General features: G+C 39.7%; 1 protein-coding gene across 1 annotated transcript in view; it reads right to left on the reverse strand.

Moving 5' to 3' along the window:
* Nucleotides 1-11,309: 11,309 nt before the first annotated feature.
* Nucleotides 11,310-17,941, reverse strand: part of ube2f (ubiquitin-conjugating enzyme E2F (putative)) — a 53,140-nt gene continuing 46,508 nt past the window's right edge. Inside the window, exon 10 of the mRNA XM_059342970.1 lies at nucleotides 11,310-14,761. Coding sequence (XP_059198953.1) covers nucleotides 14,711-14,761 — 51 coding nt within the window. The 3' untranslated portion in view covers nucleotides 11,310-14,710. The remainder of the gene's footprint in view (nucleotides 14,762-17,941) is intronic.

Here is a 17,941-nt window from a genome sequence, read left to right on the forward strand (position 1 = left end):
TGCTTTGGTCACTTATAAGGTAGTATTACTGCAGTGCTGCTCCAACAAAATGTTGTTGTCTTGAGCGGTGACAATAAAGATTAGTCCATTCTATTAGCACAATATTAGTCATACTCCCTTAATTACGATTAAAAATCTATTCCTAGTCTATTCCCACACAGGCAATTCAGCCATGTCTAGGAACCTCATTTAGCCTCTTGCATGGACCCCCCTTGCAAATTTTTGTTTAAATAAGGTGTAAATTATGATGGAAAATATTAAAGATCAAACTTCTTAATATATTCTCCTAGTTTTTAATTTTTAATTAATGAGTCTTTCTTCTGTTATAAACATTCCTTGTCATTTTAACAGGTTTCTTTTTGAACTTTTCGAAGTGTTAGGCCTATTTATTCATAACATTCAGTGTCTTATTGTCAGAAACGTCATTTCTGTCTTAACAATATTCAACAGTAATGTTAACAGTAAACACATACTTTTAGTACACTTTCTCTTGTAATTCATTCATTACGCACAGTGGGTCTTTCTTCATAATAACATAACATAACATTCATTATACCTTTTTTTTTTCAAAGTGGGGGGCGCCTGGGGGGTAGTGGAAACTTTGAAATATGTTTTTAATAAAGATCTTTTAGTTTAGGTCTTTAAAAACAGAGGACACTGAATGTAATGAATAAATAGGCCTAACAAAAGAAAAAAATGTGTTTACTGTTAATATCAATTACTGTTGAATATTAAGACGGATATGACAAGGAATATTTATAAGAGGTCCTAGGCATGGCGACGTTTGGGAACTCTATTCTATGAATTAAAAAACCCTGATTACTCTAAAGTGAGGACTTTTTTTGGAGGATATTGAGGGAAAAACTCGGTCATGCACAATACGACAATAATAGGTGCTTTATAATGACTAACAAAGAGCTAATATCAAATCAAATCAAATCAAAATTACTTTATTCATCCCCGAGGGGAAATACAGTTAGTCTGGTAGATTCTCTTGAAGAATGAGACAGCCTGATGCATGATATTTAGCAACTGGTGAATATGTGTACCTTCTTATAAAATATTACAGTACATGTTTACGAGAAAACTTCAGTTGTTGCTGTTCTGTTTATAAAGTTCAGATTCAGAGTAAAGTTAAAAGAAACAATGACGGACTAGTAGTGAAAACAAAACCACCACCACTTATTGTCTCTGTACTGCGTGAACTCTTTCTCTGTGCACATGAAGTGTTCATTCAGTAAACAACAGAAATGATGAACAGTCTACCTCTCCGGTGACTGCACCAGCACATTTCATTTCTTCTAAAAAACATTATCTCTGCTGATTGCAGTATCCTCAGCCAGGTTCATGAGCACAGTAGGAGGGAGCCTATTGAGATTACTTTGCCTTTTGAAACTAATTAGCAAGCGAACGTTGAAACCTCAGAAATTGCTCATAAGGTCATTGGTGTAGGAAGCTGCTGACAGCAACATCCACAGGTGCCGAAATATTTCTAACTTCATTTTTGCAAACCAGTACAGAGCATGGAGGCATTTATTCAGTTTTGGGAGTTCATCCCTGACATTCAGTTTAATAAACCCAGAAAGCAGTGGTTATAACATCAACCCTCTTGTTATGTTGCAGGTCAAATTGACCCATTTCAAATCTTTAAAAAAATTGTTAAAAGTACTTTTTCCAGCTGGAACTTATTCTGCCTGGCTTAATAAATGTAATCAACATGTAAAATGAAAATGGTTCATCTCACATATTTGCATGTTTATATTACATAGATACTGTTCAATGGTTAATCTGAGCCTGAACATGTTAATTTATCAACATAAAGAAAAAGAAAAAAATTAAAATAGAAAATAAAATTTTCAAAAAAACAGTGTCATGTAAAACTATTATATTTTATATGTAGGTCTTTCCAATGTACATAAAAAGTATTACCATGCATTTTATAAAGTGATTTATTCTCATTCAACCATGATTGCGAGGTAAAGAACACCATTGCACCAAATATTGATTGAAATGGTTAATAATGGAGTTAATCATGAAATATAAAGAATGTTTATTGGGATTTTTGGTTTCTGACACTTTTGGAGAAACAAACATAACAGGAGAGTTAATGCATCCATTCACTAAACCATGCTGATCTGTATTCACTACATACAGTAGGTGTTATCTGTGAGAGATAAGACAGAGAAATCAAAGTTACTATAGACACAAAAACACACCAAGCTACTCTTGCATGCATGGTGAGTCCTTCTCATTTGTTTGAATTTGTTTAAACTGGAACAATATGACAGCTGATGGCAGTTTTCAGCAACAAGGTGGTGAGCTAAGTTAATGTAGGATGTGTGCGATGCTGTTTGGCACTGATAATGCTTTTATGTGTGCATAATGATGTTGTGGGCGTGCATAATGCTATGTGATGTGCATAATGCTGTGCAGCAGCAGAGTCTTATATGTACAGTATGTCTGAGAGTTGGAAATGTTTCCTTTTTTATCCAGTATTTATCCATACAGTATGTGTATGTAATGATTTGACGATTTAATCATTCGTATGAAAAGTCAACATACCATTGAACTTGAACTATATGAGTGCTTCAGTGTGACTAATGCATGTCAGTGATCAGGAGCTGAAATAATAATAATGTCAGAAATCCATGTTCATCTCACATTAACTTTGTTCCAATTCAACAAAGCAGTAAGAGTGGAGACGGAGCGTTAGTCAATTACAGTAATGTACTCATTGTTTCTGCTTCTGTAAAAGTTGGCATGACTAGTTGCATTACTGTTTGCAGCCTGCCAAGCTAATCTCACAGAACAATGAAAAAGCCTCCCACGGCTGGATCGAGCATGTGGGCAGCTTTTGAAGCAGAACAGAGAGACACGCTGTGGAACATACATGGACACGTGTGAGCCTGCACATCTACCCATTCACTGCACACACCTGGGCACAACAAGAAGAAGAAAACCTAACATACTTTTAGTGCTTTACTTATCTGAACACAAGTACAGTCATGAAAAAATTATTAAACCACCCTTGTTTTCTTCAATTTCTTGTTAATTTTAATGCCTGGTACAACTAAAGGTACATTTTTTGGACAAATATAATTATAACAACAAAAATAGTTCATAAGAGTTTAATTTAAGAGCTGATATCTAGACATTTTCCATGGTTTTCTTGACATTGATTTTGGTTATTTTTGAGAAAACCATGGAAAATGGCTAGATATCAGCTTAAATAAAACCCTTATGACCTATTTTTGTTGTTATAATTATATTTGTCCAAAAATGTGTCATTTTAATGCCTGGTACAACTAAAGATACATTTACTTTAGTTGTACCAGGCATTAAAATGAACAAGAAATGTAGGAAAACAAGCCACTACGTTGGCAGACATGATTTACGTTTTATGTTTTATTTATACAGGACCATTTGCTTGGTTAAAAGCTTTAATTAATTTAATGAGATTATAAAATATAAAATACTTGATTTCAGTGTAACAGCCACTTACCAAACTTTACAGATTAACTGAGTAAGAATTGATTAAAAATATTGGGTATTGCCCGGAACCTTTATCATGGAAAGGCAATTTTTACATGTTGATTTTGCGTCTAATATAGCACCTATCTGTCTTATTCCTGGGGGTGAACTGTACAACTGATTATGGGTGTAACTCACAGTGAGATAGTGCAAGCAGTGGTAAGCCATTAGTCGCAGTGGCTAGAACTGCCTTAATTCGTGGTGGCATAGATTCAGCAAGGTGCTGGAAACATTCCTCAGAGATTTTGATCCATATTGATATAATAGCATAACGCTGCTGCAGATTTCTCGGCTGCACGTCCATGATGCAAATCTCCCGATCCACCACATCCCAAAGGCGCTCTATTGAGATCTGGTGACTGTGGAGGCAATTGGAGTACAGTGAAGACAGTTAAGATACCAGTTTGAGATGATTTGAGCTTTGTGACATGGTGCTTTATCCTGCTAGAAGTAGATATCAAAAAATGTGCAAACTGTGGTCATAAAGGGATGGACATGGTCAGCAACAATACTCAGGTAGGCTGTGGTATTTAAACAGGTGCTCAATTGGTACTAAGGAGTTCTTAAGGAGTACTAAGTGTGTCACGAAAATATGCCCTACACCAGTGATTCCCAACCAGGGGCCAAAGATCCACTGGGGGTCGCGAAGCCCTCTTCATTTTAAGGGGTGAAATAAATTGAATGGGTTAAATAAATACATCTGTGCCTATAAATTTGAAAAAAGCCAATCTACAAGTTCACAACACATGGCAAGGCTTCATGCAAGTTTGAATGTCTGCTTTTTTCAAAAGTAATTAAGCATATAAGTGTAAATTTAACCTCTTAAAACTGAAGGTCCACACCAACTTGGTATCCCGTGAAAGCAGAAAGTACGTTAATTACAAAGATATGTGTCACGTCACTGTGCGGCGAAAACTTGGCGAGCTAGCCCCCAAAGAATGAGGGGTCACCAAAGTTTATAATGATAAAAATGTGAGTCCCTCAAAAAAAAGGTTGGGAATCACTGCCCTACACCATTACACCACCAGCAGACATTTGTTAATGCCAAATTCTGACCCTACCTTCTGAATGTCACAGCAGAAATTGAGAATCATCAGATCTGGTAACATTTTTACAATATTCTTTTGTCCAATTTTGGTGAGTCCATGGAAATTGTAGCTCCAGTCTCCTGTTCTTAGCTGACATGAGTGGCACTGTGTGGTCTTCTGCTGCTGTAGTCCATCTGGTTCAAGGATGGACGTTGTGTTCAGAGATGGTCTTCTTCTTCTGCAGACCTTGCTTGTAACCATAGACTTCATATAAATAATGTACGTAATCACCGTGATGTCACCCATTGGTTTGTAGACTGCCCGTTGGAAGCATCGAGTTCAGTGTTACACTCGTCGCCATCTTGCGTCGCCATCTTGTTTCCGATACAGGGAGCAGACCATATCTGGACTGTGGAGGAGGAGAGGGATCTGATCACTGACTACAGCCTCTCTACACCTCAACCTGACTGAGAGAAGCCGCTGCTAATTCATGTTAGCATTAACTGGAGAATTAATTGGGATGTTAGTTTTGGCTAGCAAAAAAAAAAAAAAAGTACGTTACTTACCTCAGAAAAATGACCAGCGACTCCTTGGAGTGTCTGTTAGTCCAACCAAACGCTGAACAAGACATTTTTACTGAACAAAACGTTCAAATAATCTTCTATTGTCTTCTAAATGGGGCCATTATGAGAACTATTAACATCAAATTGTCTTGAAGAAGATTTTTTACTAGCGATTGAGACCATAGTGTTGTCCTAATAAAAAATTTCTGATGTAATAAATCAAGTGATAAGTTTTCTTATTTTGCACTGAAATGAATGGGCATATTTTTTTTGCAGCCAAACTTAGCACCCCCTGCTGGAATTTTCGGTAGAATGCAGCTTAAGGCACTTCCTGGTTTGCCTCCCTGCTCAGACACAGAGATTGCCGCCTGGTTGAAACAAATGGTTGTTTAAGCTACTGTTTCCTTTCTATCATCTCCAACCAGTCTGGCCATTCTCCTCTGACCTCTGGCATCAACAAGACATCAAGGCTCACTGGATATTTTAATTTTTTGGGACCATTTTCTGTAAACCCTAGAGATGGTTGTTAGATCAGCAGTTCGTGAAATACTCAGACCAACAATCATGCCACATTTAAAGTCATGTTAATCACCTTTCTCCCCCATTCTGATGCTCGCTTTGACCTTCAGCAGCTCGTCTTCACCATGTCTACATGACAAAATGCATAGAATTGTCATGTGATCAGCTGATTATATATTTGTGTTAACGAGCAGTTAAACAGGTGTACCTAATGTAGTGGCTGGTGATAGTAAGTATAAAAGGAGAAAACTCAGGGAGTTATAAGGCCTCAGTTGTAAAACTTACAAAAACTCAACAGTGATGCAGACTGTGAGAAAATAGAAAAACATTATTTTTCCTTGGCCTTATTATAATCCAACTCACCACCATGATCCATTGGTGCTACATTCATTTCCATAAAGATCCTGTCAGGTCTGAATGAAGCCATAAAGAACATTAACATAATGGCCTTCATTGTCTGACACAAAACCATCTATTTAACAAATGGATGAAATCAGCAGAAGTATCGGCAATGTCAGGCTCAGACTGAACCATGCACTGCTTCAGACACACACACACATATATATATACTATACGTGTTATCTGTGAAAGAAGAAATGTGTTCTCACTTAAGCTATCATAATAATGACTGATTGTAGACACATAAAACTTTATGATCTGACAAGTATGGACTCAAGCATTAATCTTCTGTACATTCAGGCTCCCTGCTTGCACTGAAAAACACTGAAAGTTGTTATTCTTGAAGATTTGTGACGAACATTGTGGCATTTCAAATGACTTTATGTGCTTATGATCATACTGACTCTCCCTAGGACTGTTGCATCTGGTGAGCAAAACTTTTCAAAGGCTAAGTCAACATATATAATGCTGCAGGATATGTGCAATGCTGTTTGGCACCCATAATGCTCATTTATGTGTGAATAATGTTGTTGTGGGCGTGCATAATGTGTTAGCTACGGTATACATAATGCTGTGCAGCACTCAGAAATATATATCCAAATCACAGCTGCTATCCAGCAGTGCTTCCACTCTTTCCATTAAGATCCTGTCAGGTCTGAATAAAGCCATAAAGAACATTTATGTAAGAGCGTCCTTTGTCTGAATGACACAACACCATTACTTAAACAGGTAGAAGATGCCGGATATGTCTCAAAGAAAGGGTAAATGGCGTATTTGTCTGAAAATGAACAGCAGCAATGGTAAAAAACATATAAAATGTTAGTTGGCAACAGTACCACATGGTTATACTTTTAGAAGCAATAACCAGCTCCCCACAATTTACCTACAGGACCTCAAACCCAAGCACATTTTGAACCTGCTGTCAGCCACACATCAATCCAGTGGAGGGGAAACGGCCTGCCATTTCTGACCTGGACCCACTTTAAAAAAATTTCCTGGGTTGCTCGCTGCATGGGTAGCTCCACAGTGACATTTTGGTCAGAACCAATATGGTATACACAGAGCTGTAGAAATGAGGTGCAGCTTGGAAACAGAAAAAATCAGCCAGCGTGGCGGATGGGATGAAGTTTGCATAAAGCTGAGCGATGGCAGAGGGAAGAGAGAGAGAGGAGCGGAAGAGAAAAGAAGCAACTGGCACCCAACACCCACCAGGTCACCACAAACACACATCTACTGTGTGCACACAGTGAATTAAGGAACAAAGATGAATCTTTGACGTCTGATCCATCGCTGTCTGGCTTCAGGGATGACTGACATATTCCATTTTCCTGCTCTGCTCTCTACATGCACACAAGACGCCCACATTAACCTGCCGTTGTAATGTAATTTATAAAAGTGCACTCTTTTACTACAGCCACTGAGTATGTAATTGTAGGAGAGGTGGAAAAAAAGGAAGAAAGAAATGAAAGAGGTCAGGAACAATGCTACTGTCATTACTACTGGGAAGAAAGAAGAAGGAAAGAAAAAAAAAGGAAAAAGGAAAGTATTGGGTATCTTTCATGATAATAACCTGATCTGTGTGTTGGGAGGAAGTAAGAGGATAAGTACAGGTAGATAAAGATCCTGTTGATCTTCTCATTTGTGGTGGGATTTTAAAAATAAAAAGTACAAAAGAAGGGATTGCACTCTGGATGTGACTTCATCCTATCTCATTCTCCAACACACACACACACACACACACACACACACACACACACACACACACACATTTCACCTTCTCTCTTTTTGATTTGAGGCAGTCTTTCAGTTCCCAGATGCCCAGTGAAATCAATCAGTCTAGCAGCAAAGATAATCAGAGAACAGAATTTGTCTTTGTTACCATCATTCAATCTGATGATGATTAAAATTATTATGATTAAACGTGTGTGTGTGTGTGTGTTCTTGTGCTTCCTACATTGTGAGGACCAAAGCACATTTTTAACCACCGGAGTGAGGACTGGTCCTCACTTCCACAAAAGGCCTGTTTGAGAGTTAAGACTTGTTTTTTTATGTTACGTTACAATAAGTTCAATTGTAATTGTACAGCTCTTCTGTGTGGAGTTTGCATGTTCTCCCCATGTCAGCTTGGGTTCTCTCCTTGTCCTTCAGCTTCCTCCCAAAGTCCAAAAACATGCAGCTAAGGTTTAATTGGTGACTCCAAATTGTCCGTAGGAGTGAATGAGAGTGTGATTGTCTGTCTCTACATGTCAGGCCTACGATAGTCTAGTGACCTGTCCACGGTGTACCCCACCTCTTGCCCAATGTTAGCTGGGATCGGCTCCAGCCCCCTGTAACCCGACTGCGGATAAGCTGTTAAGGTTAATGATTGAATTAATTAATGTAATTGTACAATAGGTTTAGGTTTAGGTTAGGGTTAGGTTAACACATTTAGTTCTGATGGTTAAGCTTAGGGTAAGGGGCTAGGGAATGCATTATATCAACAAGGGTCCTCACAAAGAGAGAAGCACAAGGGTGTGTGTGTGTGTGTGTGTGTGTGTGTGTGTGAAAGATTACAGGGATGGGCTAGATACCTTAACTTCCACTTTGACATTACTTTCAGTTTCACTTCAGATAAGCACTCCCTGGGCTTCAGCTGTCACTTCATACAGAGACAGGCATTCTCCCATGTCGTAAACCAAGTGCCATTAATCACATGTGGATAACTTGAGTTATCTGGATTAAACTGTTGAGTATTGGACACAAGCAATGTGTCCATTATCAGGGAACCACTGGCTGATGAGGAGGTGGTTGCCTCTGTGGAGGGGACTGGATAGCTGGATGGGATTTAACAGGATCACTTTGTAATTTTGTAAATTTATCCTGGATCAGTTAAACTGTTAAAGGAAAAAGGGCCAAATCTTTGTACAAACATCTACACACACATAGTATAAATGTCAGTCGGGAAAGGATCTATATGTGGTGATATGATGCGCACACCTCATGGAAATGAGGATATAATCTGCTGACATGTTAAAATAAAAGATAAAAGATTAAAAAAGCAGTTGATACTATAATTCCTTGTGCACATTTTAAAAGCATTGTTCCCTCACTCAACATTTGTATGGATAGTGCTTGAACATAGATGTGCATCACCCTAAATATGATTTTTTCTTAGTATTTTGATGCTTTCCTTGGAAAACCTGTGAACTTGCTGCCTTAATAAACCACAACAATGACATCATAAACATGAACTTCCCTTTGATTGCCCCATTCAATTATAAAAGGAAATGACTCAGGAGATGAGTCCAAAGATTTAAAAAAAGGAGTAGGCCAGATGAGATTAAGCATTGTCAATCATAGTGAGATGGGTGGTAATTACTCCAATTAACATCGGAGAGAATAAGGGCTACTTTTATTTGATTAAATCACTTCTTGTAAGTCACACTCATCTATCTATAATCTATCTTCAATTTGTAGCTAAAATTTCTGAAACAGATACACTCATATTAAGATTCAGGCTTTAACATTATCCTCTCTAATCAATCACACAGCTCTGAGGTCACAGCCGTGTTGACTGAAGCCAATTTGTGTGACAAATGACCCATCATTTAAACCAATTAATCTCTTCCTTAATGTGGCTGACAGGTGAGCCGTCAACACGGCACTCTGTAGGGACACGTTTTTGTAGCTCCTCATTATATTGTCACCTCCTCCCCCAAAGACCCTTAATGGAAGTGGAAGTATCTACTTTAAGTTAATCGAGGCTAGTTAAAAAGGACTTGATAAAGAATGTGTTTTGGCTCCGCAGCTGCGACCAGGGCATTTAGAGGACTGCAGAAATGTGATTTATAGCATTCAACCATCTCATTACTAACTGTGGCTGTCAGCTGCGCATGCACACACACATACACACAGGACATTCATAAGTTAGTATAGCCACAGGGCGAGTGTACAGTATGATTGTTCCCTCCAAAACCAGGCATAATAACAGGCTGTGTGGGTGACTGGCAGATGTTGGCATTGTTTTGTGTGTGTGTGTGTGTGTGTGTGTGTGTGTGTGTGTGTGTGTCTCAGTCAAGTTAAATAGGAATGGCTGACAGTTGTCAGGTGGAGTTAAATATTGTATCCATGTACTGTATGTGGATGTAGCCCACACCAGGCTAAATATACCTCACTTATAGGTTGGAGAAGAGCAGATGAATATACTGTAACTGTATATCTACAAGCAGCATGCAGGCAACTCAAGTATTTAAAATATCTGTACATTTTGTTGTGATTGAATGGGTCCTATACAGTCACACGGTGTTGCCAAAAACTCCAGAGGAAACCTGGATTTAATCTGCGTGTTAGTGATCTCCAAATGAAGCTTCATCAACCATTAGTTGTATTTGTTTTTAGGTGCCGCTGTTGGGAAAAAAGGAATAATAGTTTGGAGTACTTTCAACAAGTTTGGAAATAAAGAGAATTGTTCATGAGGCTCCATATTTTACAGAAAACCAAAAATATTTACCTCACAATGGCACTAGAAAAGTCAGAGGATAACCAAAGTCATGAGGATTCAACATCTGGATTCCACCCAGTTGTTGTCCCTAAAGTGCCACCATAAGAGCTGTGTAACAAAAACAGGATGCATTTTTGATTTGGAGGTGAACTTGTGGGTTTACTGCTGTATGGATCCCTGAGAGAAAAGCGAGAGAAAGAGCTGCTAAATGAGTGTGTAAGGCAATTTCAGTTCCATCATCCATGATGAATCCATCATGTCCACATGCAGCAGATGTCCTTCATCCTACATAATCCTACACCTTTAGGGACTGTTGGTCAAACAAAACAAGTCATTTTAGTATAGAGGAGATATGAGGGGCATTTTAAACTGATCCAAAATTATTTTCAATTCTTAAGTGATTACAACTTACTTCAACTTTTTTCTTGCAATGCTGACTGTTGGTTGTAAAACCTAACTAGACCAATAAGCAGGTATTAACGGGGTCCAAGCTTCCAGCACGAGTTGGACCTGGCAGCCTGCGGAGGCAATGTAAGTAGGACCCTCAGACCCACCTGCAAGAGGCAAGACACAGGTTGAGAGCAACAATTTGCGCATTGTGTATATATATATATATATATATATATATATATATATATATATTAAACCAGTTGGAAAGTATGGATATGGAAAGTATGACCAAGCCCCAACTCTCCTGGATGGTCTGTTAACAGTTAATGCAGTTAATGTCAGAAATAATTCCAAATTAGGATCCTGAAAAGAAGCACATAATGATACAAACAGCACGCATTTGTTTTATTTATATTCTCTTTAATATATCTTAAAAAATGGATATACAATCTGAGAAAGAAAAGGTTGAGGATTTGAAGAAGAACAGATTGTTAATCTTCTCCCCTGGCCCAAACATGGAGACAGCCCCAGCAGAAATTTCCCAATAGCATCATGGGGAAAAAACACTGCTAACCGCCAAACTAAAGGACATGTGACAAGTCGAAGTATTAGTAAGGCTAAGTACGTTGGGCTACCATATCCTGTTAATTGTCCTGTTAATTGTCATGGTGATTACACAGGATGGCTTCATATTAATAGGCAGTTAAATTAGCCTTCACGGTTTGAGTGGACCAACGGCCACATTCACATTTGCTTTAAATGGACCGGGTACTTGTCATGCTATCAGGTCCTTTATTTTAGCAGAAGCCAGTGTCGCCTGTTGTTCTATTTAATTTCACTTAAAGAAAACAATAACAATTTGAGCAGCTGAACCATGGGCCAGAATAACAGAAACAAAAAGAGGAGCGACGGAACCAGAGCATGCTAACAAGTCACATCATTTCAACACATCATACTTTAAACTCCCACACACATACGCTCACACACACGCTCAACAAGCATATAATTTCAACCTTTACACACACACTCCTCCAACATAAAATTTCAATCTTCAGCAACTAAATTTGTGACATCCTTAGTAAATGCACCACTGGCAGATCACATAGACTTTGCCTCATGCAGACGTGTGAACACAAAGCTGAATGGAGTGGGAACAGTGTTGATGTTCAGATATACGACTCAAACTGGAGGCACAGTGCTAGCCAGGGCCGAGCAACACGCACACACATTAATATATGCTGACCACATCCTCACTGGCCAACTGAGTGACAGTCTCTCTGTTTCTTTCTCTCTCTAACACACACAAAATGAACACACATTTTATGGCCAAAATTCACAATGGCAGTGAAATAGCAGCACCTACACAAGTTTATTTGCAAGCTAACTAGCTAACGAGTGATCCAACCAGCAAGCTAATCCACGGGTATGCTGCCTTCAAATGTGGTTGTGTTTACCGTTTTCACAAGAAGTGTCAATAGGAACTCACCTCTCATGGGAATCAGGACTTTAGTTAGTAGTTAACATTTTCTGAAAGCTTAAAGTTCACAAATTGTGACATCATAGAGGAAAACGTCGATATATCCAATAACCTCATCATTTTTAATGGATTTTAATGGAAGCTGGCTTGCTAAATGGTTAACCGCCGTGTCTTCTGGACACGTCTAGTGTCTATGTGGTTATTGCCTGGCAGCTTTGTTTTAAGGAATTGACCGCAATAGCTCCAATCATATAATTTACGAGACTTTTAATGTTGTTAACTACAAGCTTTTGAGTTCCATTTGAAGGCAGCAGTTAGCATGCTAACATGACTAACAACTTAGCAATTTGTTTACTTTCAAACCTCCAAAACTTTCCACAATGCTACAAGGGCAACATCTCCAATGTCTTCTGTATTGTATGGATATCAAGAACCACACATACCTGGTAAAAAATTGAAAACCGCTCACTTGTTAGCTAGCTAGCCATTATTAAGCTATCTCATTAGCATGCTACCTCACTAGCCTGCTCGCTCGTTATTGTAACTGCCTCTGCACTTGATAATGGGTTCACATTCAGACAGTGAAAACATACAGTCCATTCACACACAAAGAGAAAGAGAGAATGGAGTACTGCCCTTCCAGAAAGTGTGTTAGCTTGGGAAATCTCCCACAGCAACCCGACAGAGAAGCTGCTTACAATCTAGTTATAACGTGTTGGGACAGTGAAATGAGTTTTATTTCATACAGCAGCACAATGACTGATATGAAACATTAACTGTGAGGTTAAATGCTGACTTGCTGACACGTCACTTTCATGTTGGGTGGTTTTTATACCTAATCCCTAAATTTTAGGACAATGATCCTGAACATACAGACCAATATCTGGATCTTAATCTAGTAAATGCCGCATTATGTTCACCAGGTAGTCACAAACCGTGTCTGCTGTTTGATACTGAGCAGGTAGTGGACAGCGAACGTGTTGTTTAAATGCTTTGAGCAATGAAATACATCTTGTAACGTCCATGTTGTTCCTACATTCCAAAGTCGGAAGAATGATTACCTACTTGCGCCATCTGAGGAGCACATGAACAGTGCCGGAAGTCTGCAAGTGCAATTCTTGTTCTCTGTAGGTTCATAATCTTAAATATCATTTGCCACTTGTTCCAATCAATGTTAGGCCATTAAACCTGTGGGACTATGTACCAAAACAGCTACAATTTCAACACTGTTTATTTGTTATTGGTGTAAAATTAAATCTGTATCAGTCGTTTAGACTCATAGTCACTGTTTCACTATAAACCCACTGAGAAGCAGAGGGAAACACAAAATGTGTCACTGTACTTTCTGATTGTACTGTAGTATGAATGAACCCCTCCATCCTCAATTGGAAAAGGAAGTGTGTGTGACGGTGTGTCTGTGTTTGTGTGTGTGTGTGTGTGTGTGTGTGTGTAACAGAGAGACAGGTGGAGGAAAGACAAAAAAGGACAGTGAGAAGAGAAGTGGGGACAGTACAATACATTTGGCTGTGGTATTAGTAGTCATCCTACTGGAGCTCAAAACACAAAACAGAAAGTCCATATGTGTGTGTTGTGTGTGTGTGTGTGTGTGTGTGCACACGCATGCAGGAAGAAAGACAACAGAATGGGACGATGTGATCATTCACATGCTGTCTAGTGGGCCTGTAGGCTTTGCTCAGCTTGAGTGTGAGTGAAAAATAGATATGTGTATGTATGCGTTTACCTTTTTCTACAGGATGTGACACTGTGTGTGTGTATATGTTTGTGAACTCACATGCATTTTCTCTTTAGCGACACAAACATAGCAGGCACTGGAACAGAGAACTGATAGCAACAGATATTCTTTCTCTTGATTCATCAAATGTTTAACAGCTGATCGTCTTTCTTTTTTTTTTTTGTTGCGCCGGTGAATCATCACATCCCTCGCTGGTCGTTGCCATGGCTCGTTTCCGACAGACTCAGGGACACCTCGGGGAGGCAGCGTCATTCAGTGATCTCGCCACAATGAACAGACATTGTGGTCGTCGTAACACTCAATCGATTAGGATAATTAAAGCATATTTTCTTTTGTATGCAAGTCTTTACTCAAACGCATTATTTTTTTTCTTTTGTTCCTGCAATGTGGAGTTTATTGTAATCTGATGAACAGCAGGGCATGGTGGGCTGTGGTGCCTAGGAGGGGATTGGGAAGAATCAGAGTCAGCTGTTGATTCACACGTGAGAGGGAGTTGGCCAAGATAAGCAGAGGCAAGGTAGAGCAGTTTGGTTGGTTGGTGCAGGCTGATGTAGGTAGTTGATGCTTCTATCATCTGGCGTAGTGCTTGATGTAATCTTGAACCTTATTCCGAAAATCCTCCTGGATCAGAGACAGGGAAAGGTAAAGAGAGAGGATGAGAGTTAGTCAAAGTCAAGTTTCCTTTGCCTTTCACTCTGAATGCTGTTCACATACACATAGTTTAAAGAAATTAAAAATCTGGCATTTGTAGGTTGAGCAGGAAGAAAATACAGAGCAACAAAGTAATATGATCCACCATGTAAAAAAAACGAAGACAAAACATGACTCAATGAAATTTACAATGTATTTAATTTTTGGCCAACTCCCCAAATACACCAATGTGTTTATTGACCTGCCTTTAAATTATGTGCTTTTTCCAGATACTTCTCTAGACAAAATGATAAAGAATTGTGCTCTTTGTATCTTCTTTAAATGTTAGTTTTGAATTGAGGTCTTGACAATAAGGCCTAAATCTTCTTTCACGATATATACACTCACCGGCCACTTTATTATGTACAGCTGTGCAACTGCTCATTAATGGTAAATGGATAAATGGACCTGCACTTATATCGCTTTACACTACAGACTGCGCTCCTTCACCCGTTCACACACACATTCATACTGGTGGTCGAGGCTACCAGGGCACACTGGTGCCACCTGCCACCATTGGGAAATCATTCACACACCGATGGACGCAGCATCGGGAGCAATTTGGGGTTCAGTGTCCTGCCAATCAGGAGGTGACCACTCTACCAACTGGACATGGCAGCAACTCAATGCATTTGTGGATGGAGACATGATGAAGACGAGCTGCTGGGTTAAAAGCGAGCATCAGAATGGGGAAGAAAAGTTATTTAAGTGACTTTGAATGTTGCATGGTTGTTGGTCTTAACACTCAGGCATTGTATTCTGTTGCAGTTTGCAAATCATTGCATTCTCTTTTCATCACATTTTTCATTGTCAACTTTTCTGTAAGAGGGCTGTAGCAATATTTCTTGTAATTGGATAAATAAATAATATACATGGCCTAATCACACAATAAAGCCTATTGTTTTATGCTGCATAGGCAGCTCTATGGTTCGCTCAAGGATCAGAACGTAAAGCAGGGGTGGGTAATTAATTTTCCCAAGGGGCCACATGAGATACTGCGAAGGTTGCGGCAGGCCAGACCAATACTCTGAACTTAATTATGCTCAATATCAATTTTATTGCTTTAAAAAAATGCAGTAAATTATAGGGTTTTGTAAGTTTTCTTTATTTCTTGGGTATATCAGCGCTGCAGAGTCCACCAAACAATGTTTAATAAACCCCAACAGAAAATGGCTTACTCTTCTTATCAATTTTGTGGGTAATTACATAGCTCTTCTCGACTACTGCATCACTGGATGTGTCAAGCTTGGTAAAACATCCTTGATGGTTTTGTTTTATATAAAAGTACAACCACATTCCATCTTAGTTATGATGTCGATCATTTGAGGAGATTTTCCTTGGCCAAATCCCTTCCAGTCATGCTTGCCCTCTCCACCCCTGTCCATCCCCTTCTCTTAGTAATCCCCCTCCTGGTTGTGCTTGGCTTCCTTCTTTTCTCTCAGGAGATTCTTTCCACCCCCTCATTCCTGCAGCCATCCCTCTGTCACTGCCTTGACCCATCCCTCCTCGTTACATATCCCTCTGTGTGACCTCTACTCTCCTTTCTCTCATCAAAGCCCTCTTTCTTTTTCTTGGCTCTGTCCATCATTCCATGTTCTGTCTTCAAACATTTGGGCTGTTTTGGGGACACTTTGTAGATTTAACTTGGTTTGACTGAAATATCAAGAGGGTGTACTGTCGACACAAGCAACTATTCTTTAATACATCTGACAGGGTTCTTTACAGTGCACACACACACACAATGGCATGGATTTGGTCAAAGGCTGTAAAATGCCATTCATTTGAGCTGCAGCAGCTCTCCACTTTGAAAAGATTTCCTTTATTCTATACCAGAAAGTGCATGGCTGGGCAAAACTGCTCTGTAGCTCAACACATTGTGAATTATAGAAGCAGCTGTAATTAGTTGCACACTACAGGGAAGGGGACATTCTTTGATGAATGATGATGTAGTCACTACTGCTTCGGCAGCATCAATGTATCCATAAGTCACATAGAGGATGGTATCAGCTATGGCTTTCATACAAAGACTGCTCAAACAATTAGTATACCTTCTGAATGTGGGGCTGAACTTTGGCTCTGATCAGCAGTTTAACCAGCCTGGACAGCGGATACGTCGTTTTGTAGTATTTGTATAAGGTCTCAAATACTTTTAGAATTTCATTTCTATCTGCTACAGAGGCTGAAAAATCTATTATTTAGTAGAAGCGTTGACACTTCTGTTGAATTTCCAGAAAAACTTCAGGTTTTAGTGGCTTATTTTAAAATCACCCAGAGGTTTTAAAAGGTGTTTCAGGCCTCAATGGGTTAAGCACACTTTGTCCAATCAGATTAATATTGAGAAATCTAAGTTTCACGGTGCGTTCAGACCGGACGCGTAGCGAATATTTCGCGCGACAAGATTACATACAAAGTCAATGCAAACACGCGAATAGACGCGAATTTTTGCCGGCGGCGCGAATCGCGGGTTTCGCGCGACACGAATGCCGCGATTGACGCGAATTTCGCGGCGCGAACGAAACAACGCGAATTCGCGTGAGTTCAATAAATTCAACTTTGGCGAAATATTCGCGTGACGCTGTGTCGGGACAGCCTATCAGCGTTGAGATTCTGGACGACAGTGTCCGAGATACATACATGAGAGAGAGGAGAAAAGAGGCAGGAAGGAGGAGTGGGTCGGCAGGAGGGACAGGAAAAAGGTGGAAGTACTCTGCGGTCCTCTCTCCGTGCTGAGTGCACCTCCGGATGATGTCACTCACCCAGACACGACGGCAGAGCAGGTACAGGGACGCTATGCTTGTAATGTCAGCCATGGTTGATGACAGAATGAAATGGAGGCAATTATTTGGCGCTAAATAGTCTCTTGGGCGAAAATTCGCGTCGCGTTACTCGCGCGAGTGACGCGAATTAAATTCAATTCTCGCGCGTATCAATTCGCGCGAGTAACGCGACGCGAATATTCGCTACGCGTCCGGTCTGAACGCACTGTCAGACAGCACGTACTTGGGCTGTTTGGCTTTACTCGTGGATTAGAAACACACACGCATGTACTCTCATGAGATATTTAGTTGTATACTATCTTATCCTTCCAACACCCCTTCTTAGCCCCCCTCT

This window comes from Centropristis striata, chromosome 10 (genome assembly GCF_030273125.1).
Source record: "Centropristis striata isolate RG_2023a ecotype Rhode Island chromosome 10, C.striata_1.0, whole genome shotgun sequence".
In the NCBI taxonomy this organism is placed as follows: domain Eukaryota; kingdom Metazoa; phylum Chordata; class Actinopteri; order Perciformes; family Serranidae; genus Centropristis; species Centropristis striata.